Source organism: Mauremys reevesii, linkage group 6, assembly GCF_016161935.1.
Source record: "Mauremys reevesii isolate NIE-2019 linkage group 6, ASM1616193v1, whole genome shotgun sequence".
NCBI classification, from domain to species: domain Eukaryota; kingdom Metazoa; phylum Chordata; order Testudines; family Geoemydidae; genus Mauremys; species Mauremys reevesii.
In genome coordinates this window covers 87,371,888-87,396,666 of record NC_052628.1, presented here as the reverse complement: position 1 = coordinate 87,396,666, position 24,779 = coordinate 87,371,888, and the positions used below count along the sequence as shown (strand labels likewise).

At 40.1% G+C, this 24,779-nt stretch overlaps 1 protein-coding gene across 7 annotated transcripts in view; it reads left to right on the top strand.

The window, feature by feature from the left end:
- The window catches only part of JAK2 (Janus kinase 2), a 135,943-nt gene that overhangs the window by 81,212 nt on the left and 29,952 nt on the right, over nucleotides 1-24,779 (top strand). For 6 of the 7 annotated variants that reach the window (XM_039544437.1, XM_039544439.1, XM_039544438.1 and 3 more), the window contains 11 exons: nucleotides 133-256; nucleotides 1,777-1,894; nucleotides 2,315-2,460; nucleotides 5,185-5,497; nucleotides 8,053-8,193; nucleotides 16,073-16,230; nucleotides 18,691-18,802; nucleotides 20,185-20,371; nucleotides 21,099-21,226; nucleotides 21,790-21,924; nucleotides 22,903-22,990. In XM_039544437.1, coding sequence (XP_039400371.1) covers nucleotides 133-256; nucleotides 1,777-1,894; nucleotides 2,315-2,460; nucleotides 5,185-5,497; nucleotides 8,053-8,193; nucleotides 16,073-16,230; nucleotides 18,691-18,802; nucleotides 20,185-20,371; nucleotides 21,099-21,226; nucleotides 21,790-21,924; nucleotides 22,903-22,990 — 1,650 coding nt within the window. Of the gene's footprint in view, nucleotides 1-132; nucleotides 257-1,776; nucleotides 1,895-2,314; nucleotides 2,461-5,184; nucleotides 5,498-8,052; nucleotides 8,194-16,072; nucleotides 16,231-17,362; nucleotides 17,545-18,690; nucleotides 18,803-20,184; nucleotides 20,372-21,098; nucleotides 21,227-21,789; nucleotides 21,925-22,902; nucleotides 22,991-24,779 lie in introns of those variants that run through there. The other variant, XM_039544440.1, reaches the window with a different exon arrangement.

Here is a 24,779-nt window from a genome sequence, read left to right as displayed (position 1 = left end):
CAGTTAGCAAGACTTTCAGATACTATCAGTCTGCCACTTTTTACTAGGGTGTGTTTTCTTTCTACTAAAAAAAAGTGTTTTGCATAATAACGAACTTCTCAGTAAGCATTTGTTTTTCTGTTGCTTTACTAGGTATCATGCCTGTGTACCATAACATGTTTGCACTAATGAATGAAACAGAGAGAATTTGGTATCCTCCAAATCACATCTTCCACGTAGAAGAATCAACCAGGCTCAACATACTGTACCGAATAAGGTAGCATGACAACTCAGATAACACCTAAAAAAAGAACTGTGATTTATTTTTCATATTAATGCAAAAAGCTAAATAACAAAGCAGTAGCAAACAATATAATATAAAATGTAACTGAATTATAGTCTTCATATGAACTATTAGGTACTTGATAAGAAGCATACAAAATACGTTGGATTGAGTAAACTGAATAATCAATTGTATTGTTTGTGCCTTTGTACTGGAGATAGCTATACTTGCCTCTTCAGGTTAAAAAAACAAAAAGGTACTGAAAGTACAAGGAGTTCCAATTTTATTTTTTGTTTTTGTGATAAATGATCAACTAACAAGAGCCAGATTTCTTGCTCGTGGATTTGTGTTTTTTGAGTTATGATGCTAATGTAATTACTAGAAGTTCTGAAATGTAAAAAGTCCTTCAGTGGCTAAAATGCTGATTTATAGATATAATTAAGTTGTCTTATCCAATTATCAGGACATCTACAGCAGAATTTGTATCTATCCAATGAACAAAATCTTTTTTTGAAAGTGAACTTTTTGAGCTGCGCATCTACAATTTTTCCTTCTGAAAAGCCTTTTATTTCCTTGAAATGCACAAGGTAGCATGGATGTCCCTTTGGTAAATTAATTGCAAATTGAAATGCAAAATGTCCTCTTAATGGCTTGGTTTGCCCTATGCTGGTAGACTGAAATTATGTTATTGAAATTTCTGGTGTGTGCATCTGTTAGTTTGTTCCCCATTCTATTATAAGAGCATGATAGGAATGACTACCAGACTGCACAGATGCACAGCAGAATACTCAACCATATTGCTAATTCCAATTTAAAATGTGGTTGTGGTCAGCAAAACTACTCTGAAAATCTTACTTTTTTGAGTGTTTTGTTCATTCTCCGCTAATGTCATACGTGCAAGGCAAAGTAAGATCAACCAGGTACAGTATCAAAAAATCAAGCAGTTTGTTTTGTTTTATATGGTATATTATGAGCAAAAGAGATTCAGGAATCAGAATTTAAAGCTGGCAGTTTTGTTAGTGATATATTAGTTGGATTAGAATACAACTTTCTGTTCTGCAGTTACATTAATTTTATAGTGCTGCTCCTAGTTCCAAACATTTCTTTTAGTAATCTAAGATATGATTTAGTCACATTGGGAGCAGTTACAATGTTTGCAGCAACCATGTGTCACTTCTACAAGAACCACTGTCACCTCGTTGTAATAAACTGAATGGCTTGATACCCATTCAAAAGAGTGTTTTCTTTGGGATTGTATAATGGTTGTTCGCTTAGGCATAGAATAATCTTGTCTTCTTTGGGCATTGTTATAATAACCCAAGTAGTTATATTTCATTGTATCATCTCAAGAGGTTTGTAGAAGACCAAGGATCTTGCTACAGGGAGTCATATATAAAAATAAAACTTAACTTTACCAAGTGATGGTATTTAAGATGTGCGGTCTTTTTCAGCAGATATACCCTTTAATTTTGTTGATATTTGTCTAACTACACAATGTGTATGTTCCTCAACAGGTTTTATTTTCCTCACTGGTATTGTAATGGCAGTAGCAGAGCATATCGTTATGGTGTTTCCCGAGGTGCAGAGAGCCCTGTCATTGATGACCTTGTCATGTCTTATCTGTTTGCTCAGGTATGACTTTCAGTTGATAGTTCATGATTGACTGTTTTTTTTACCTCTTTGCCACTGCTTTTTGACACCATCATCCAAACGTAGAATGTGGATGATGTCCCACAGAAATAACCCACAAAGCTTGACTTAATTTCTCAGAGGCCAGTTTTAAATATGCAAATGAAACTCCGGGCCATATTGTGACTCTGCAGTAGGAGAGAATGAAAACCCAGTGGATCCATGTTATGAGAACTATGTTGCCTCCACCATATCATTCCCCTCAGCAAGGATCAGGCTCCATTTTTTGAGAAGAGGAGGCTTGGAAATATAGGACTATACCGTCCCTGAATAGACCTTGTGGGACTTCAGCAATAAGCTGATACAAACCTTTTAATGATGAGGTAAATTTTCAGTGATTGCTTGCGCTCTTTTCTCTCTCAGTGGCGAGATGATTTTGTTCATGGCTGGGTAAAGGTGCCTGTTACTCATGAAACACAGGAAGAATGCCTTGGAATGGCTGTTCTTGATATGATGAGAGTGGCCAAAGAAAAGGACCAAACTCCCCTGGCTATCTACAATTCAGTCAGGTAATTCCTTACTTCAAAACAATGTTACTTTTACATACAGTAAAAGGAAGACTCATTAGTTTACTGTTTTCTCACTCTGCCTTTCTCTTTCATGTAACCCAAGTAATTAGCACCTTGACAGACACACAATTTTTGGCAACAGATTTGTTCCAGAGCAGACATTCCCAAACGTAGAGAGATTATCTCATGACATCCTCCCCTTACCTTTGTGATTGCATGGACTACTTCCCTTTCCGTTAGCAATTGAACAATGTCCTTGTGGCAACTTCAGCCATTGCTTACATAGAAAATACATTAATTACTTTCCTAATGTTATTTTTAGCTGTTTTTTAATGAAATTTAGCAGGTGGAAACAAGGAGGAGTCAACACTATGTGACCAGTTCTCTGTGGACCACAGAACACTTGCCAGAGGTCCAGATAGCCAGGGGAGTACCCTGGTAGCATTCCTACTGTCTGGATGGTCACCAAGCTACTGTGTTTGAGCCTCACACACTGGGCCTATGTGCTCTTAAGCTTCCTTTGGTGTGAGTAGGCTGCAGAACTGCCCCGACACACTTTCTGGGCACAGGCTGTCTGTCGGTTATCCCTTCACAAAAATGAGACCTCACAGCCTAGCTGCCATAGGCTCCAAGACTCCCCAGTAGCTTAAGCACACCCTTCCTGTTTTGAGCAGGGGGTTGGACTAGATGACCGCCTGAGGTCTCTTCCAACCCTAATCTTCTATGATTCCTCAGAGATCTGACCTTGTGTGAGCTCTGGGTTTACAGTTACCTCTTCAGGCGTGTGTGATAATTGAACCAAACAGACACACAGGCTTTGTAAGGTATCCAAAAATGGATCACTCTTTACTTTTGCTAGCACAAGAAGTATACGGATCTAGACAAACAGTAACCTGTGTATATGCATTTCCCTGCCTCATGTCCCGTACCACTCTCGAACATTCTTTGGGCTTATGTCAGAGTCCTCTAAAGAGTCCAGGCTTTTCCTCCAAATCCTGGAGTATCTCCCTGTAGTCTGTAGCCAGTTTTCTTCTTCCTTGGCTGATCCAGCAGCTAAGCAAGTCCCCTTTGCTACAACAGTATGTCCCCTCCTGCCCAACCTTCCTTTTGTCTCATCCTCCAACCCACCCAGTCTCTGTTGTTTTTAAAGGGTAGTATCAACACCTTGGTTCTTTGTCCTGCTTCTGGGGAAATTCCACTCTCCAAATGCTAGACAAGCTGGGCAGAACTGGTTCCATCCAGGTTGTAGCTACCCATTATTCTGCTAACAGCTAGCTCTCACAATTGTCCTATTCAGAGCCAACACACCTGTACCCCTCTTGCCTCCTCAGCATAAGGGGGATGGTGAAACAATACACCAAAAGACAACCATAAAACAGAAGGATACAGACAGTTCATAAAAGTAAACCGGATTTCCTAAGCTGTACATAGACAGATCCACTCAGTTATCAGAATTTGCTTTTACACTGTATTTTATCAATGTATACTGCTAAAGGCCCTGTTCAGGAAATCGCTTAAGCATGCTTTTAAAGTGCTGAATGGCACTTAAGTACATGTTTAAAGTTATGCACATGTTCAAGTAGTTTCCAGAATACATATGTATTCCTGAATAGGGGGCCAAAGAGAACAAGTGAAAACAGATGTGCAGGAGTAAACGCTTAAAATAGTCTGGTGCCATATTTCTGAAATTGTTATGCCCTACCCCTCTTTCCTATACTAGCAATATTTTCATTAGACCATATTAAATCATTGACATTACCATACGCTACTCAAGATATCTGGAAACCATAATTTAAAGATGGCAAGGACTCTTTCATTTGCTGGGAGGAAGACCAATTACTCAAATAGTTCTTTTCTTTTTAAAATGTTGACTCACTAAATTTTTTATTTGGGAGGATTTCTGAGGTAATCACCTGTTGTCTAGATAACATGTTCTCTCGCTCTCACCCTTTTCTTCCATTCTGGTGAGTCTGGTTTTGAAAGTTTCCTTTTTTTTGTGTCCATTCTTTTGTTAAACCTCTTCATATCATAACTTTTAAAACATTATATTTTCATTTTTAATCATCTAGTTAACAAGATACTACTAGAGCCAGTGCCACAAGTGGTAACCGATTAAATAAAACTTGTTTTGATATTGTCTTTAGATTTTGGCATCTTCTTTTAAGTTACACAGAGAAAATGTTAAGAGAGGATTAAGTTATAAGAACATCAAGCACTCAAAAGTTAAGAAATCCAACCTCCCAGTTACAAGGCTTAGTTCATGATACAGTGTAGAATTGCATTGTTTGTTATCTTTTTAAACTTGACATATGTGGTTCTGTGTCTGTATTTACAAATCTGAATGATCTAGAAAGATCAGGATTTTGCTACATTGGCATAGCTATGGGAATTTATCGATGTATCCTGGCTGACTGGACTTCTCCCCAACCCCCCATAATAATGACTAAATCAGAAATGCCTAGGTTTATGGAAACAGGAGTGTACTATACTTTGGAGCTAGTAAATGAAAAATAAAAAATGGCACAATAAGTGTGGTTTCATTTTCAACAACTTTTACTGAAGACTGAAATAAAGTCCACAATATCTTTTAAAATCACAGTAAGTATTTCATTTGATAAAGTATTTTCATGTTGGCTTTGTATTTATTTAGCATACAGAAGTCATTTCCTTTTCTAGGCTTCATAGATAAACCTTGGAATTTATGTGCTAATCTTGTGTTCACAGTTACAAGATGTTTTTGCCCAAATGTGTTCGGGCAAAAATCCAAGACTACCATATTTTGACACGAAAGAGAATACGGTACAGATTCCGCAGATTTATCCAGCAGTTTGGCCAATGCAGAGCTACTGCCAGAAACTTGAAACTTAAATATCTTATAAATCTGGAATCCCTTCAGCCTGCCTTCTATTCAGAGATTTTTGAAGTAAAAGAGCCTTGCAGAGGTGAAGAGAGTTTTGCAACCATTATAATAACTGGAAATGGTGGAATTCAGTGCTCAAGAGGGAAACATAAAGAAAGTGAGACACTGACAGAACAGGTAATCCTTGTGACTATGGTGCCACTTTTATTATTTTAAGGATTTTGTAAATGGAAATGGTAACAGTAATTTGGTCATATATTACATGTACTGATTAATTCTAATGTAGCACTATAGAATGAATTATGACTTTGACTTAATAGTTCTACTGTGATTTCTGTATGAATGGAGTTTGACTTGAACCAAACAGCACAAGACTTTTTAAATTAGGTTGATTTTTTAATATAGATTTTAAGAGAAATAACTTTTGGCTAAGCAATTAAAGTACTTAGATGACAAATGAAGAGTGCAGTTCTCTGTCATTCATGCTATTAAAACAGGATTATTATAAAAGTTGACATGAGAAAGTAACAGCTCAGTCTAATTTAAGAGTTAAAAAAGCTAAATGATTCAATCATTTGTTATAATCATGCAGTTACATTTTATTCTTGATGTTATTTGGGTGTTTTTGTTTTTTTACATTGTTTTCCATCTGAATATTCAACAGTTCAACTTAATGTTATCTGATGCTAGTTGCTAGCAGGAAATGAATTACTGGTTGTCAGGAATTACCGAGTCTAACTTTGATAAGTCCCACCTGTTCCATTGCTAATGTGCAGTGTACCCAGATCAGGTCAGAAAAACTGTTATCCCAAAGATGATGTATCATTTCAGGAGTATATCTTATTTTTTGTACATAGCTTTTAAATAACAGAATATTATTGTGAAACATTTCTATAGCATTAAAAATGTACACATTGCTTTACAGACTATAGATGAAACAACCCTTCTTCTAGTATAACCCTTTTTTATAATCTAAATAGGACTGGGTTTTTTCCAAAGGGAAATTTGAAGGAGTATTAGAGATGATCTTCTTTTTTAAAATGAATAAATGACCTTACATTTTTTAATACATACACATTTCATGATAGATAAGACTAGATCAAAACAGTAATGTGAAAAATACCTTGTAAAGCAAATTGAGGTTAACAGATTACAAGTGATCACAGGCCATTATGTAAAATGACACTTTTATGACATGGTATTTAATCATCAGGCATATTAAAATATATAACTATATATGTGTAAATATCTTGATATTTCTTCATGTGTGCTTATTAGTAATAGTGCAGACTGAGCTGAGGTTTGGATAATTGGGCCAATAGTTATCATCTGTATAACTGATGATTTAATGTTAAATGTTCCTACTAGACACCCTTCATATGCAAAAAGTAGCTTTCAAGAGACTGTTCTAATGATGATGATGCCTGAAGATATTTTATAGAAAAACAGGCCTCTTAAAATCACTTTTTGTACATTAATTCATATATAAAATTTGTTCTTTTTGAGCCACATTTTTGTAAAGCAACCTCTAACTTTGCACATGCTGAAATTTGTGAATGCAGCTGTACCATTTGTGCATGCCAATCAAGCATTTAATAGCAAGAGTAATAGATAGGGGTTTTATTGTTTTTCCTCTGAAATTCTCAAAATTCTTTTCCAAGATGAATAAGCATTATTATCCCCAGTTTACAGATGAGGAAACAAATGCATAAAGAGTTTTTACGTATCTTGTTTGAGGTTATAGAGGAAGGCAGGGGCAGATGGGAATAGAAACCATGTCTCCAGACCCCCGTCCTCTGCTCTGACCATTAGGCACCTCTGTCTAATGTAAGATGATTAACTACATTTACCTGTGGACAGTTTCTGCATTTGTACAAAGGGTTGCATGCTCAAATTTAATAGTGAGGTAAGGCTGGCTGTATCTTTGACTATTGCAGCAAACCAGCGTCATAAAACTTTACTCAACCACTTGCTTTGAGCAAGATTTTATTATTATTATTTATTGTGGTGATGCAGTGGCTGTGATAGGTGGTCTTGCCAGCCCAGATTCTTTTCTAGTAACTGGGCATAACTCCATTGACTTTAATGCAGCTAAGCTGATCTACTGGCCCAGTATCTTTATGGAGAGCATGGGTGAATACATGTTGTGCCAGTGTAACCATGGATACACCTGCAAAATGGTTGCAGTAAATAATAGAAACTAGAAATTCTTACTCAGATTATTATTAGACTGTTATTTACCTTGAATTACAGAAATAACAAATGATGATGTATATTATCTAAAATGCTACAGACAACCAAAAAAAAAAAAATAAGCCATTACCTGTATAACATTTTGATTTATCTACCATATCCATCTGGTAGAAGAACTGACTGTCTCACTTTTTCTGTCAGATATTTTAAGAATTCAGTTTGAGGTCAGAATTTAAAGAACCAAATTTCAAAAATTCCCTGAATTGTACTCAAGTCAAAATTCACCCAAGCTTCTAGCTCCCATGGTGATTTGTGCCTTTGGTTACCATAGTCATGGATGCACAAGTGTGTGTGCATTTTTCATTGTGAAAATCAGCATCCACTTTGTGATTATTTGATCTTCAGTGTTTTGAATTCATCATCATTCCTAAGGTGGTGAAAATATTTATCTAGGGTTGTCGAAATTCTCAAATTTTGAATTATACATTGGAAAAACTACTTACTGTGTTAGTATTAATCATAACCAACATTTATTACAGGAATTACAAACATACTGTGATTTTCCTGATATAATCGATGTCAGCATTAAGCAAGCAAACCAAGAAGGCTCCAGTGAGAGTAGAATTGTCACCAATGAGAGTAGAATTGTCACCATTCATAAGCAGGACAGCAAGAATCTGGTATGTTTATTTTTCTTATTGTTTGATTTATATTGATATTGGTTTGATCATGTGGTGGGAATACGGCAGTATTCACAAAATTATACTAAACTTACGATGCGGTAAACATTACTCAGATGTTAATTAGGCAAAAGGTAAAAACTGAGATTTTAACAGTGATCACTATATCAGTACATAGAGATGCTAATGTATTTGAAGCACCATAGCATAGACTGAAATTGAAACAAGGATATTTAAAACTAACAGTGACACTTTATCTGCAGTTCATTCTCTAACTTCGTTGTGCACAGCTAAATAATTATTAAATGTGTGTAATTTTTATTAACCTAGACCGTAGTCCTGCAACTCATTGTGCATGGGCACAGCAGTCCATCTGTGTGCGTGCATACACAACTGTAGGATTGGGATTTGAGATTAGCCTGAAGGGAAAAAGATATACAGAACTATATACATCCATCTAGACAAAAGGTTCAAAACTGATAGTATAGCTGTTGTTATTTAAAATATTGTCTGAGGCATACGTTTGAAAAGTGTTAGTCTAACAATGTAAACAAGTCATTTACAATATATTGTAAAGAAAATTTGTGTGTGAACTAAAAAGCCACAATTGTTCATCTTTTTAATCCTAGCATTGTATTAGCAACACCATTTCCTGTATGAGATAACCTTTTGGTGTAGTGGTTTTTCTTGATCCACATTACTGATCTGTGTAACATCAGATTTCCTGTTTCAGTCATTTTCCTGTGTGATCAGAGATCTACAACTTGTTGGCACACAAGATAGATGTACTGCTAAAATGGTTCTTCCTTCCTGGAGAAAGTAAATCCAAAACCTGCAAAAGCATTTGAATGAGAATGAATTAATTTTCTGTTTTTAATGCTGCCTTTAAAAATGATACTGTTTTTCAGAATTATATTAGATCTGATATAATTTACTCTTCAGTAGTCACATAGAATCTACACTTGTAGATAATTAAGCTGTGTTTTTGGTAGCTAGCCAATGGAAACAAATGGTTTTTAATATAGTCTTTTTCTGTAAAGTGCATGTGTGAGGAATATTTGTTCTTTAATACAGCACTTTCACTTTTGGGTTATTAAAGAACATTCTTTTCATTACGTCTTTCATTGCTGTTTTTCAGCTTCAGTAATGAACATGTTCAACTTTTCTTTTAAGGTAGTTCAACCCCTTTCTCTTATGAAATGTGGTTGGTCTAGGACAGCGTATAATGTAGTTAAGATTCATCTGAAATGGGAGGAAAATGAAGGAACAGTCCATAGATTGGAGCATATTGACACAAAATAAGGAAAGAAGTATTTTCAATATGAGATCCCCAACTTTCCTCTTGCTGTCTTTCTAAGATCTACCAGGAAAAACTGTTAATTTTCACATCTTCAGTTTCTCCTTGTTGAGAGAGGACCATATTGGGAGAGGAGTTATCTTTAGAGGATTTATTTACCAGAAATTATCCTAGCAAACCTGTGAAGCTCTCTCAGAAAAGAGGAATCTTGGGAAAGGCAGAGCATAGAGGGTTCATGAAATTGGATTATGACAAACTCAGACCTGACAGCTGTAGGAGGGTGGTTGAAAGTAGGTATATCAACCCATTAAAGCCTCTTTCCTGTGAGCTGAAAAGAGGTTACCTCAGGTTAATTAGGGACACCTGAGCCCAGTTATGGGCCACCATGACCTTTAGAACCTCTTCTGGTAAGAGAGCTGGGAGTAGGGACAAGATACAAGCTGCAGAAGGGTTGGAGGATCGGTTTCTTCTAGGAGGAGAGCTGTTCTCCTTCTCATAGGGGAAATATCTACTTGGGGAAGGGCTGACAGCCAGGAGCCAGTATAAGAAGTGCTCTGGTGGGAGCAAGGAAATGGTTTTGTGTGTGTGTTGGGGGGTGGTGAGGGAGGTTGTTAAGAAAACCACTTGGGACAACCTTTAGGCCTACCTTGTGAAAACTGTGAATAAACCATTGTTAAGAATGATAAACTGTAGAGAAGGACTGATTTACTCTAGGCCTCTGCTCCCCACCAGAGGAATAACTGCTGAGGCTGATGTGAAAATAGAGGTGTGTTGCCACATGTGGTGTTACGGGTGGGATCATATACAGCGAACTCTCCTGAAGGCAAGATAAGTCATTCCTGAGATTGGACAACGTGGTAAGGATGCTGGTGCAGGCCACTGCACCACAACAGGAGGGTACCAGAGTACAGATGGCTGATCAGCAGGAATCCATATAAATACAACAAGAGACTAGCCAACTGCTGATGAATCAGGTGATACAAGACCAAGGCACACTGCAGGAGGTAGTTAGACAACTGAAGGCCCTGACTACTCTGGAAGGTGACCAGGAGGGAACTCTATCTTAAAGGCTAGTGGTTACCTACAAAAGATGATGACAAAGAGAGATGTTGAGGTTTATCTTCTCATGTTTGAAAGAACAGACCTATGTGAGGCCTTGCCCCAAGACCGGTAGGTCAGTATCCTTGCTCCCTTCCTGTGTGGCAGCAGAAACTGTTAAACACTACGCCCAGTTGAAAACTGAGATCCTGGCAAGATCCAGAGTGACTACAGCTATAAAGGCCCAGGGATTCCACATGTGGAGGTTCCAGGATAACAGAGCTCCAAGACCACAACTGTTCCACTTGATCCATCTGACACAGAAGTGGCTGCATCCTGAGACCAACAGTATGGAAATGATCATAGAACTCCTGGTTTTGGGCAGATTCCTGAAAGGATTACTGCCTGTGAAGGTGGGTTGACCAGAATGACCCTTCTGACGACAATGATTTGGTTGCCTTTGTAGAGAGACATTTAATGGCCAGACAGCTTTCTAGGACTGCCAGAGAAGAGATGTGCCAGTCCCAAAGGCCTGTACCTCTGAAAGTTTGGGTATGACTATATGGGGGAGGAGGGATGCTGAAGTGCAACCTGAGGCTGGGAAAGGACCTGGGGAACCGGGGAGAGAAGGCCATAGGGTAAGGCCTAATAGACCATAGAATAGGGAGATATCAAGGGCTATGTATAAATGTTATGCTTGTGGGGGAGCTAGAACATAGAGCAGCTCAATGTCCTAACAGTGAGGAGCCCATGCATTGCAACTTGGTGGAACAGTGAGAGACTGTGCTTAATCAGTCCTGCAGGAATAGCTTGAACTGCCACGTATATCTATGTGGAGTTAAAGTTGAATGGTGTAGAGACCGTTGCTTTAATAGACTCCGGAAGTGAAGTCACACTGGTCTCTGGGAAACTGATGGGGTAGAATGAACTGTCTGAAAAGCAGGGGAATAACCTGCATGCATGGAAAAGTTAATTATTAAATGGCCATTCCTGTACAAATAGAGATTCAGGGAAGCACAACAAGGCGGGTGGTGGCTGTAATCTCTAAACTTCCATACCATGTGCTCATAAGACAAGATTTCCCAGGGTTCGGAAATTTACTCCCAGTGAAAGGAATGGGGGAAAGTAATAACCCCATGTCTGATATCATGACTCCAGTAAATAGCCCGCTTCCCATCTTCTCTGAATTAGCTCTGGACTTGTTTTCAAAGTCCCAGAAGACTATGGGAGAAAGATGGGCAGACTGAAGTCTGGGGACCAAGATATTGGCCCAGAATCAGAAGGTGGTGCTTCTGGGTAAGCAGTCTCATCCAGCAGGCAGGGAGACAACTCAGTTACCGAACCTGAGGTTGAGACATGTTCCACAGAGACCAACCCTCAGGGTAAAACTGAATTTGGACATTTCAGACGCTTGATCTCCTATACCAGAATATTAGAAAACTAGTAGTTTAGGTAAATGAGGTACCAGCAGAGGGGAAAACCAAAGATCCAGGGCCTTACTTCGTGATTTTAAAAAAGGACCTATTGTATAGAATACTCTAACTACAGGAGCAAGAACTGAAACAGTTTCTAGTACTCCAAGGACACAAAAAGGCATTATTCGACATAGCCCATTGTCATTCGGTCGGGGAACATTTGGCAGTGAATAAAACACTAGATAGAATCCTTTGAAGATTCTTTTGGCCAACAATCTATATGCAGGTTTGACACTATTGTGCTTCCTGCCCTGAATGCCAGTTGCACAGCCCACAACCTCATTAATGGTCCCTTCAGTGCCCCTACCAGTTATCTAAGTCCCATTTGAAAGGACAGTGATGGGTCTGATAGGCCTGCTGGAAAAATCAGCCCAAGCTCATCAGAGTGTGCTGCTTGTGCTGGACTTTGCTGCCTGGTATCCAGAAGCCATACCCCTGGGAAGCACAGTGTCCAAGATGATAGCTAATCCAAATATCCTCTCAGATAGGAGTACTTAGATCGGCTTATGTGGCCTGCATCTTGCAGGAGGTCAGACTAGATGATCATAATGGTCCCTTCTGATCTTGAATTCTATGATTCTATGATACTCAAGGAGATTCTGACAGATGAAGGGACTCCTTTCATGGCAGAGTTGATGAAGGACTTGTGTGTGCTGCTTCAAATACGGGCCCTACAAACTAATGGCTTGGTCAAACGCTTAAACAGAACACTGAAGAGCATGATACGGAAAATAGTGAATTGAGATTGGAAAAATTGGGATACCTTGCTACCCTACTGGAATCTTGTTATAATGGAGGTTCCCCAGCCTTCCATAGGGATTTCCCCCTTCAAGTTGCCGAGTTGTTGCCACCCCATGGCATATTGGACATTGACAAGGAGCACCGGGAGGAACAGCCTCGCCAAGAAATGAGCATCATTGAACATGTGACGCACATGCGGGACAGAATAACCCAAGTCACCCCAATAGTGTGAGAACACATGGAAAAAGCACAAGCGGCCCAACAGGCCTGTTATAATCGACAAACAAGAGTTCTGAAATTCCAGACTGGGGATTGGGTAATGGTGATGGGACCCCCAACAGAAAACAAGCCCTTGGTCAAATGGCAGAGGCTATATGAAGTAACAGGCCATTGCAGAGGTTAACTATAAGGTTCAACAACCTGATCTCTGAAAGCAGGAACAGATCTACCACATCAACCTGTGAGAGCCCTGGCAAGACAGAGGTCATCAAGGTGATGGAGTGAAGCCATGATGTGTTCTCAGAGAAGCCAGGCAAAACTGTGGGAGCTCATCATCCCAGATCCAGGAATAAATGAGAAAGTTAAACCATACTGGATCCCTGAGGCTAAAAGGAAAGAGATCAATACAGAAATTAAAAGGATGCTGGAGTTGGGAATCACTGAAGAGTCCCATAGTGAATGGACCAGCCTAACTGTTCTGGTTCCTAAACCAAATGGTACCATGAGGTTCTTCAATGACTTTTGAAAATTAAATGAGGTGTCCCAGTTCAATGCCTACCCTATACCTCAGATAGATCAGCTAATTGACCAGATGGGAAAAGCAAGATTCTTGTCTACCCTTGACCTGACCAAAGGGTATGGGCAAATCCCTCTGGCAGAGTGGCCAAGGAGAAGAGGCTACCTTTTCTATGCCACAGAGCTTGTAGCAGTACATTATCCTCCATTTTGGATTACAGGGGGCTCCAGAAAATTTCCAGTGACTTACTGATAGCTATTATGTCCACATGCCAGGTATGCAACTACCTACTTGGATGATGTGATCATATACACCCAAGACTGGGGGATGCACCTAGAAAAAGTAGACGCAATACTGCATACTCTGAGGAAAGTGGGTCTCACTGCTATCCTCTCCAAATATGCAGTAGGGCTAATGGAAGCCAAATATCTCTGGTACATCCTGGGGAGAGGTGTAGTGAAACCCTAGTTGAACAAGTTACAGGCAATACAAAGTGGGCCTTGGATAATCAAGAAGAAACAGGGCAGAGCATTTCTGGGGATAGTTGGGTGTTACAGACAGTTCATTCCCCACTTCACCACCAGGGCATACTATTTGACAGATTTCATAAAGGCCAGAAGTCCAGACATGGTGAAATGAACCTGTGCAGCCAAAGAAGCTTCTGTGGATCTGAGAATAGCCCTCTGCAGCAGTCCAGTGCTAGTAGCCCCAGACTTCCAGAAGGAGTTTGTACTACAAATAGATGCCTCCGAAGTAGGGTTAGGAGCCATAGTTTCTCTCACGGTTACAGAGGAAGACCACCCAGTTTTGTGTCTCAATAGAAGACTTTTCTCCCCAGAGAACAGAAGTTTGCCATAGTGGAGAAGGAATGCCTCATGGTAAAATGGGTCATGGAAGCCCTCTGGTATTATCTGCTTGGATGGAGGTTTATGCGTGTTACAGGCCATGCTCCCCTGAAGTGAATGCAGAAAAAAGAAGAAAAAATGCAATACTAACAAGATAGTTTCTGTCACTACAACCGTTCTGCTTCACAGTGCAGCATAGGGCAGAAATCAGGCATGCAGTCCAACCCCATAATGTTCAGCTGGGGGGCATATGTGACAAAGTCAGACCTGACCACTCTCAGAGGGTGGTTGAAGGCAGGTATATCAGCCTAAGAATGGTTAAAGTCCTGTTTCCTAGGATCTGAAAAGGGTTTACCTCAGGTTAATTAGGGATCTCTGAGCCCAATTAAGGGCTGCCAATGACCTTTAAAAACCTCTTCTGGGGAACTAGAGGGGAAGGAGGGTTGGAGGCAGCAGAGAAAAAAGTTTCTCCTAGGGGGAGAGCTGTTCTCTTCTCTATAGGGGAAATATTGAGTTTACTGTTGTTTGGAGATGTGCAGGTGACCAGGAGCTAGCACAATAAGCATCACTGCTCTGGTGGAAGCGAGAGAGAGAGGTGTGTCTGTGTCTGTGTGTGTTGCTTAAGAGAACCACTGAAGTGTACCTTGTCAGAATTTTAAATAAACTACTCTTAAGAATTATCAACATCCAAGAGAAGGGCTAATTTATTCCAGCCTTCGCCCCTCACCCACAGGGAGAACCATTGAGGCTGATGTGGCAGTAGATGTGCATTGGCACATAACATGGTGAATCAGGCCCATGGCATCCAGCTCGCATATACAAATGATTTTAAAAACAGATTTCAGAGTAGCAGCCGTGTTAGTCTGTATCCGCAAAAAAAAAAAACCAGGAGTACTTGTGGCACCTTAAAGACTAACAAATTTATTTTAGCATGAGCAAGAAGTGAGCTAAAGCTCATATCATTTGTATATGCGAGCTAAAGCTCACTTCTTGCTCATGCTAAAATAAATTTGTTAGTCTTTAAGGTGCCACAAGTACTCCTGGTTTTTTTTTTAAAAACAGATGCATCCAAATCTAGGACTTACTGCAGGAATGTTGTCCTTTCAGTTGATGTATGCGTTGCTAGTGATGAGAACACTGTTAAGAATAATAGATGCTTCAGACAGTTGGTATTAAAAAGTAATACTATAAATCATAAGTAACTAGTATTGTGGTAGACAAACAAGCAGAAAGTGATAGTAGTAGACCTTTCAAGATCAGAGAGCCTGCAAATTATGGAAAGAAGAGATTAGAAGAAACCTTTTGGTTTTTACCTCATTTTGCTCTTACTAAAAAAACAAAACAAAACCCCAACACAATCTGATGGCTCAAAGTGCAAAAATAAAGAATGCAGCTGAATACGTAATGTTGCCCTCGTACCCTTTGATAGAGGGCGACTTTTTTTTTTTTTAATCCTTTTACTAGTTTAGTTATGCCCTGGTTTGGGGAATGCACCCCATCTATAGAGCCCAAATACTCAGAATGAATTTCACCGATTTTTGAGCATATACACAGTTATTCCAATGGAAGTCAATTGCTCATGTAAGTGCTTATCAATATGAATAAGGGTTCCACTATCTGGGCCTGTTTATACTATGCATGTGTGTGTGTTAGGTAAAAAATACCTATCCGAGGATTGTGTTAATTGTTATAAATTAACCTTGTATCTCTCTCTCTCTGTCTCTCTCTCTCTTCCCAACTTTTGCAGGAGGCTGAATTTCATTCATTAAGAGAAGCTCTCTCTTTTGTATCGTTAATTGATGGATATTATAGATTAACTGCAGATGCTCACCATTACCTCTGTAAAGAAGTAGCACCACCAGCAGTGCTTGAAAATATCCAAAGCAACTGCCATGGACCAATTTCGTAAGCAGTGCTCTTATATTAATATGACTAGGCACTTTTAGTGAGTCTTGAAAGATGAGCTTCAGCAAGGGTGAAACATAAGCATACTTACTAGAATGTGTATTTATAGAAAAAATAGGTTTTTGGTGGGTGTTTTTTTCAAATTTTCCTTTGGCAAAACATTTTTTTTGGGGGGGGAGGTGTTCCCCTTGAGTTTTGTTTCTGGGGGAATTCTGCGCCACTGTGCAATGCAGATTTTTGCGGACATTAATAGATTTCTCTCTCCCCCGCCCGCCTTGAAATTGGCTGCAGTGTTGCTGGCCGCCACTAGGGGAAGCTGGATCCAGCAATGCCCAGCTCTCACATAGAAGACACTGCCGGGGGGAAGGGGTCGGGTGTATTGGCTGCAGGGGGCCCCGTGGCTGGATTTGGGGGGAGGGGTTGTGGGTGTCTGGCACCCCGGCTGGGCTCTGGGGAAGGGAGGCAGTGAAACAGAAACTGGGTTGTCGTAGGGATTTCTTTTAAAACTCTACTCCTGGGGGAATTTTTGTGTGTCTGTACTGTTACAGACATACTTGCTGACAGGTATTTTGAAATAAATTACCAAAAGAATTGAAACAGGCAAATAAAATGTGCAGAATTTTAAAATATTGTGTGCAGAATTTTGAATTTTTTGGCACAGAATTCCCCCGGGAGTAGACTTTATAAGGGAAGGTGCACTTCTTTTCTGATGAGGGATGTCACGTTTTGTAACACCATTGCACTTATACTACCCCTTTATGTCTTTGTTGCATGACTGGGTTGGAGGAAACTCCATATGAAACTCCTATTGTGATTACTGGGAAAACCTGCAGAGTGAGAGTAGGATGATACCTTTTGTGATTTGTTTCATGCTTGAATTCTTTTTTGTAAATCATAAGAATGAATACAGATGAATTTAAAATATATTTCCTCCACTCAGAGTTCATTTTTAACTCCAACTCAGTCATGCAACAAAGACATAATGCTGAATTTAGGACATTGTAGTCATTACTATGGCAACGGTGTATGATGTCATAAACGGAGGCTCTCATAGTATTTTCACTAAAAGATCTAGCAGAACTAGAATCTAAGTTGCAAGGGAAAAAAGGCAAATTCAGATACCCGTGTCTTCAATCATTGAGGGGAACACAGAAAATTGCTAGCTAGTAAATTTATCAAATTGTTTTTTGTACAGCTGTTGTCTCTTAGTTCAGTTTCTCCAGTTCTTTAGAGAAACAGTTTGGTACCTTTATTGATTGTAACGTTTCATACAGTACTGTTATTGTTTGAGCTCAGGATATGGCCAACCAGAATGTAAGTAAGCAGAATATACTGCATTTGATTTTTTTTCCCATAGTTTAAGCAAGAGAACCAGTGTACTTGGTATACATATTTAAATAATAAAAAATTAGTCTGCCACCTAGTTAAATCAGGAATATTTCTGGAAATTTTTCATTAACATGAGAGGAAGAGAGGGAGTGATCTACATCTTCCAAAAGACATGGGTGAAGCCTGTCCCAATATATTAAGCTCCTTCTGTTTACTTTTTGGACATGGGGAGGGAAACTTGCAAATTTGAACAATAGAGTCAGATGTTAAAGTTGACTTTTTAGGACCGCATTGAATTATGTGCTAGGCCTAGACCCTCTCAAGCAATGCCATTCATAACTAAGGCTAATATTTTGTCACGGACAGGTCACGGGCAATAAAGAAAAATTTACGGAAGCCTGTGACCTATCCGTGACTTTTACTAAAAGCACGCATGAGAAAATGGGGAGCCACACCACCTTGGAGGGCCCCAGCTTGGAGGTGTGGGGTCCCCCCACCACCAATGGCGCTGAGCTCCAGGGCACCCCCATTGCCCGCAGCAGCTGAAAGCTTCTGGGGGCCTCGCTGCTCACAGCAGCGGGAAGCTGTGCCCCCTCCCACCTACTGTGACTGAGCTCGGGGCCCCCACAGTTCCCAGCTGCCACAGGTGGCGAGGGGACCCTGCAGCTCTCAGGCACCACGAGCACAAGTCACAGAAGTCCCTGGAAGTCATGGAATCTGTGACTTATGTGACAAAATCTTAGCCTTATTCATAGTCCCTCGAACAAGACATGGACAGTTAGATAATCCATAGCAAAGATGCTATATAGTTACTTGATTTCCCAGGAAAAATCAGTTTCCATTGATGGATGATTCAGTACATTTTTTTTTAACCAGTTTTTCTTTCTCCTGTGAGCTGCTTGTCCTTGATAGGCATGTTTCCTTACTTGCATATAATACTGTTGCTAACAGAACAAAGCCCTAGTGTTTTAAAAAGCAAACACCATAGCACATAGATAGATACAGTCCTTCTATTAGATACCCACTTTCGACCTAATTAATGCTTTCTAATAATGGTGTCGTTGCTCAGAATCTCTGCTGTTTTGCTTTCTGAAATTGTACAAGAGTAAACATTTTTTCTTTTTATTATAGCATGGACTTTGCTACCAATAAACTGAGGAAAGCAGGCAATCAGACTGGCTATTATGTTCTTCGTTGCAGTCCTAAAGATTTTAAGAAATACTTCCTCACCTTTGCCATAGAGGTCAGTGTACTGCACTGAGCAGTAACTGTAGCCAGTATTGCACTAAAGCAGAGAGCACTGCTGCATGATTTATTTTTCATTTACGTATAGTAAATCGTTGAGTTTGTATCTTCTGTTACATGAGCTATGTATTCTCCTATTCATTAATGTCATTGCGGTTCACAATACTTGTTTTATTTACATGCTATTTATTGCTATATAGTCTGGTTTGTTTTGGTTTATATGAAAATATCCTTTTAAATCACAAAATTATCAGTACATCGGCCTCTTCTACCAACATTTCAAAAATATAAAAAAACAGTAGCTTCTTCTTTGGTGAGGTATACCAAAAAATAGTGTGTGAGCTTTCCTACTGGCTTGCAGCAGTTAGTTAGCTACTGTAACACATACCTTCAAAGCTGTGCACATTTCAGCAGATGACACCACAACAATGCTGCTGCCTAGATGGAAAAGTATCAACTACTGTCTTAGAAACATAGGAATCTTTGCCACCTCAGAGAAATATAATCAGTGGAGAAAGAAATGTTTTGTAGAATTGCACTGCTCATTCACTGAGCATATTTAGACTTTTCTTTCAGAAAGGAAAGCTGCGTGTGAAAGAGAGTTTCTTTTAGCTGATCTGGTAAGATCTTCTGCCATTCAGAGCAATTTTGTATCATTTCTTGCTTTAGTTTTTCTAAGCAAACAGAGAGCTGCTGTGGTTTGGTATTCATTGGTATGTGTTCCACAGTGTTGTAAAGAAAGGGCATGTGGCAGCAGTATAGGAGTTTCTATAAATTAGAAATGGACAACTGGACATTTTAAAGTTTGACTTTAAGAAATGTGCTGTGTGTTGAGACTGTGTGCCAAGTTTCAGCTTGGAGTTAGAACTAGCTGTAGACAACAAAAATAGGAATGTAGCCTAGGTTTTTGTAAGGTGCCTGTCATAAGAACCATACCTGCATCAGTGCACAGCACTACAAAATACATTTCACCATTGCTAATAAGTTTTCTGTTTGCGCACTGAAGATGTGAGGGTTCTTGCAACATTACATTTCCACCTCATCACTTTTGTTGCATGATGTAACTTATGTTAGTAGCAATGAAGGGCTCACTTATAACTGGGTCCATTCACTCTGTTTGCTTTTAAATCTCTTGGTTGCAGTCCTGATAGCTAATGTCAAAATGCTAATCAACACTTGCAGTGATAGAAGTAGTCCCTTACTAGCCTTATCAGTGCCTTCTCATTTTACTAGATACTGGGATTAAAATATCAAATGACAGTAACATGTTACTTGAGAATTTTTCTTTTTTTTTTTTAAATAAATTGAGTGTACATAAATTGTTTACATTTTTAAATTGTATGTGTTGGTCTTTCCTTTTCTAATTAAAAATCTCTACAGCGGGATGGTGTCGCTGAGTATAAGCACTGCTTAATAACAAAAAATGAGACTGGAGAGTATAATCTTAGTGGAACGAAGAGAAGTTTTGGTAACCTTAAGGATCTGTTGAATTGCTATCAGACAGAAACGGTCCGTTCAGACAACATCATTTTCCAGTTTACCAAATGCTGCCCTCCAAAACCAAAAGGTAAGACTTATAAACACAAACATGTCTAATTATTTTTGGGTTAATTGATTTTTTGAAAGAAAAATTAGCAGATCAATATATTTGCCCAACAGACATTTTCGTCTCCTTAGTCATTGAGATTTCAGGGTTAGTGTCAGCTTGGATTTGCTTTGGTTTGTAAGAAGTTACTCACAATGCTGTGATCCCCTTCCACAAAGCATGACCATCCCAGCTTGCAGCTGTCCCGGCTGAAAATAAAACTGGCCTCTTAATGATTGAAAGGTTGCATTTAACAGCATTTCTTATCTGATCAAGTATTTAGCTACAGGTTTGTATCATGAAAGCGCTGCTAAATTTGTCATTTCTTATTCTAAAATACACGTGATGTACCATGAAAAGCAGTGTGGAATGTTTTCAGCATTGTAATGCTGTACTTGTCAAAAATAAGAGTGCTTCCAAAACTTTAATAATTAGGAGAGAAAGAAGAGAGAGAACCAGAATGTTATCTCTAGTCAGAAAGATCCAGGTTTGACATTTGTTTAAGTCCTGTAATACTGTGTTATTTATTAAACAAATTGTTCTCTCCCTGCTATGGTATCCAGATTAAACTTCTTATCACAGTAGATTTACACCTTAAATTAATAATTCTGTTGAAGCAACATTTTGATAAGTCTTTAACAGAGATGTTTTCTGTTTTTTGTGTTTGTTTTTTTTCCTTCCACTCCCACCTTCTTCCCCTCCCCCCCAGATAAGTCAAATCTTCTAGTATTCAGGAGCAATGGTATTTCTGATGTACCTACATCGCCCACATTGCAGAGACACAATAATGTCAACCAAATGGTCTTTCACAAAATCCGGAATGAGGACTTGATATTTGTAAGTTCACCAGTTGCACCCAGCTGGCCATTTTCATGGACCAGTTGCACACAGAGTTCTGAAAATCTAGTCCCTGTTTGTATGCAATTTAAAATAGACTTAATTGCAGCAAGACATTTCGCTACAGTAGTTCTTTAGTGACAATTAAAAAAAAAGTTCTAAATTTGGGTGTCCCCTTAATAATAAACAAAGTTTTTGTTCTTATAAAAATGTCTTTACTTTTTATTGCATCACCCACTGTTTTCTCCACCTGCAGAGGCCCAAATTCTTTATACTCCCAGCCTTCAGTTTCCTTCCCTATGGGTTCTTGCAACCACCTGTCCCCAGAGGTCCCCAAACAGTCAAAGGCGGGTGGGGAAACCTTCATCTAATCCAATATTTAGGTTAAACTCTTTCCAGTATAGTTATTCCTCACTCCCGGTCATTTGACTCTTGAACTGATTGTATTAGCTTTAAAAGTTTTCTACGTGCATTATTTATAGAGAACTTTAAGTGATCAGAATTGACAGAGAAGGTTGTCTGACTGCTCCTTCCCTGTTACCCCTACCTTTTTTATATTTTAGAATGAGAGCCTTGGGCAGGGCACCTTTACTAAGATTTTCAAAGGTATAAGGAAAGAAGTGGGAGACTATGGCGAGCTCCATCAAACTGAAGTCGTCTTAAAAGTGCTGGATAAAGTGCACAGAAATTACTCTGAGGTTTGTCTGGTTTTTTGAGTAATATGTTTGTTGATTGTTGTCTGTAAACAATTACTGTTCTTTGTTACCATGAACAATTTAAGATGGTGTTATATGGTAGATGATTACAGTTCAGTTTAATCCAGAGCCAGATTCTTTCCTGCACCAAGCATAATTTTGTGAAGAAGAGGTGAGTAGGCTGTCAGGAAGCCAGTTTAAGGCTTTTTTATTCTCTGTCTTGCACAGCTGCACTTCAAGCTGTGGCCTAGGGACTGCTGTAACTAACCTACACCATCTAACAGTGGTTCCCAAGGGGCCACATCCATCCACGTGCTGAGAAATGCCAGAATGCAGCGGTGTTCCAGCTTTGCCCACTTCTACCCCTGGTACTCTACACTTTGGACCAGGGGGACTGGTGCAGGAGCCAGCTGTCATGGCATCACACATTCTGAGAGCTTCACCCCCCCACACCTGGGAAGAATTCTCAGCTGGCCAAATATAGCCAGTGTTAGGGTCCTTTGCACCTCCTGAGCAGCAGAAAGGGGCCAGATCCAGGGAGAGAATTTGGCCTCAGATTTCACCTTTGATCCAATACACTACATGCAAATACAATGAAATACTCTAGTTCAAAATTTTTGAGCAGTTAACCACCTTTCATTTGTTGTTTATGGCCATCTTTTTGTAGCGTTCAGATATCTGCCATAGGTTAAAAGAGATTCCCTATGAGCGCTGCTCGCTTTCTATATGTATAAAGCATTCTTGTCCACCGATGTTTTTCCTATCACCAAGAAATTAGATTGCTGACTAAACCATGTATGCACTGTGGATAAAACAGTTACTAAAAAAAGTCACTGCACAAGCCAACAAGATGGAATCAGTTATGCAATATTCTTGCAGTAAGTTAGGAATTAAAGCAATGTGAAAATGTGGGTGGGTTTAATTCCAAATAATTTAACATTTTCTTCACTGATTATCATTCTCTCTGCTTTGCACTTGCAGTCTTTCTTTGAGGCAGCAAGCATGATGAGCCAGCTTTCTTACAAGCACTTGGTGTTAAATTATGGAGTATGTGTCTGTGGAGAGGAGAGTAAGTAAAATCAATTATATTTATATAATTTCAAACAGCTCTCATTACAGTTTCTGTTCTTGATATTGTGTAAAAGCCTGCTGCAAAATTTGTTTGCATCCTAGTCGTATAGGGGTGGCTCAGCAGGCATTCATGTGAAAGAGTGACAGTTACTCCTGAGGGAATTCTGTGCCAATGTGCATGTGCAGAATTTATGCCCCCTGCAGATTTCTTTGCTTCCCTGCAGAAAAATGACTTTCTGACAGGGAAACAAAGGGAAGCCACAAGAGCGGTCATGCAACCCTCCCAAGCAGTATGTTTTGGGTGCTCAGGGCAGCCAGCAGAGAGGTAAATCACTGTGTGGCAGGAGGCGTGACTGGGGAAGACCCAGCTGGTGGCTTCTACGCTAGTGCCAGCTGGGCTGGGGAGGATGAGGCTTCCTCTTCCCCCTGCATGGCATCCAGGGCGGGGTCAGACCCACCCCCGGATTTCTCCCCTGGCTGCAGGAAGCTGCTTCCTGCACCCGTTGCTCCTCAGCTGCAGCGGGAGGGATCCCTGTACAGGAAGCTGCTCCCCTATCTGCCTAACCCCCATGCATCCAGACCTCCTCATACCCAGACCCTCCCGCCAAGCCTCACCCCCCCTTCACTCAGAACCCCCCCCATAAGCCCCAGTCCCCCAGCATCTGGACCCCCCACAGAGACCCCACACCCAGACCCCCGCCGAGCTCTATAACCCTCCCCAGACCCCCCCATGCTGAGGCCCAACCAGCTTCACCTGGACCCCCTGCAGAGCCCCATTACCGTTGCATCCAGAATCCCCCAACAAGCTTCTGTGTATCCAGATCCACCCCGCACCCGGATGCCCCACTGATCCGCCCGCACCCAGATTACCCCTCATAGAACTCTCTCAACCCACATCTGGATCTCCCCTTATTAAGCCCCTCCACACTTGGATCCTGCCTTGCTGAGCCTGCTTCCCACATGGAGGGGCAAGGCCCTGGGGTGTTTCTGGGGCAGGCCTGGTTCTTGCGCTGTGACAGGGTTGGGTGCAGCCTCACCACTGAGTCCGTGTCCTGGTGGGGAGCTGCACCGTGAACTCCCAATTCTATGCAGCCAGTAGCCTGTGCTCCCCAATGCCATTCTGGGGCCTCCACATTTATTTGACAAATAAAATTTGCAGAATTTTAAACTATAGTGTGCAGCATTTTTATTTTTTGGTGCAGAATTTTAAATTTTTTGTCACTCAGGAGTAAGTGACATCAGCGAGCATCATAGGAAATTTGAACAGCTTGTGAGAATATGCAGTGTAACCTTTTGTGAAGGATTTGCTAATACATCTGTAGAGACTGGCAAAGGCTTTTAAGACCCAGCTTTTCAGAATCAGCTGACAAAATGGTTTCCACAATTTGTCCACCAGCATTTGCATGTCCATAGTGATCAATGGTGAGTGAGCATAGGTGCCTGATAGTTCAAGCAAATCACCATTTGCCCTGCAAAAAGTCTTGACTGTTACCCTTTGCACATGACCAAATGCTGGTTTTGTGGGGACAAATACAATTGTGGAAGGGGTAGTTTAGGCAACCAGTTCTGAAAATGTGGCCCCTTATTTCAACAGAACTCTGCCCCCCTCTTACCTTTCCTCCAGTAAAAAATCATCCTAGGAACTGTATATGAGTATGTAGCATATCCCTAGTAACATTTTTAAAGCAACTTCAGACTGTTGTTCTAGATTTTATGTATGTATTCCCTCATAGGCCAGGCTTTTATATGAGCTAGTTCTCCTGTTTTTGTATGTGTATATTGTCTTA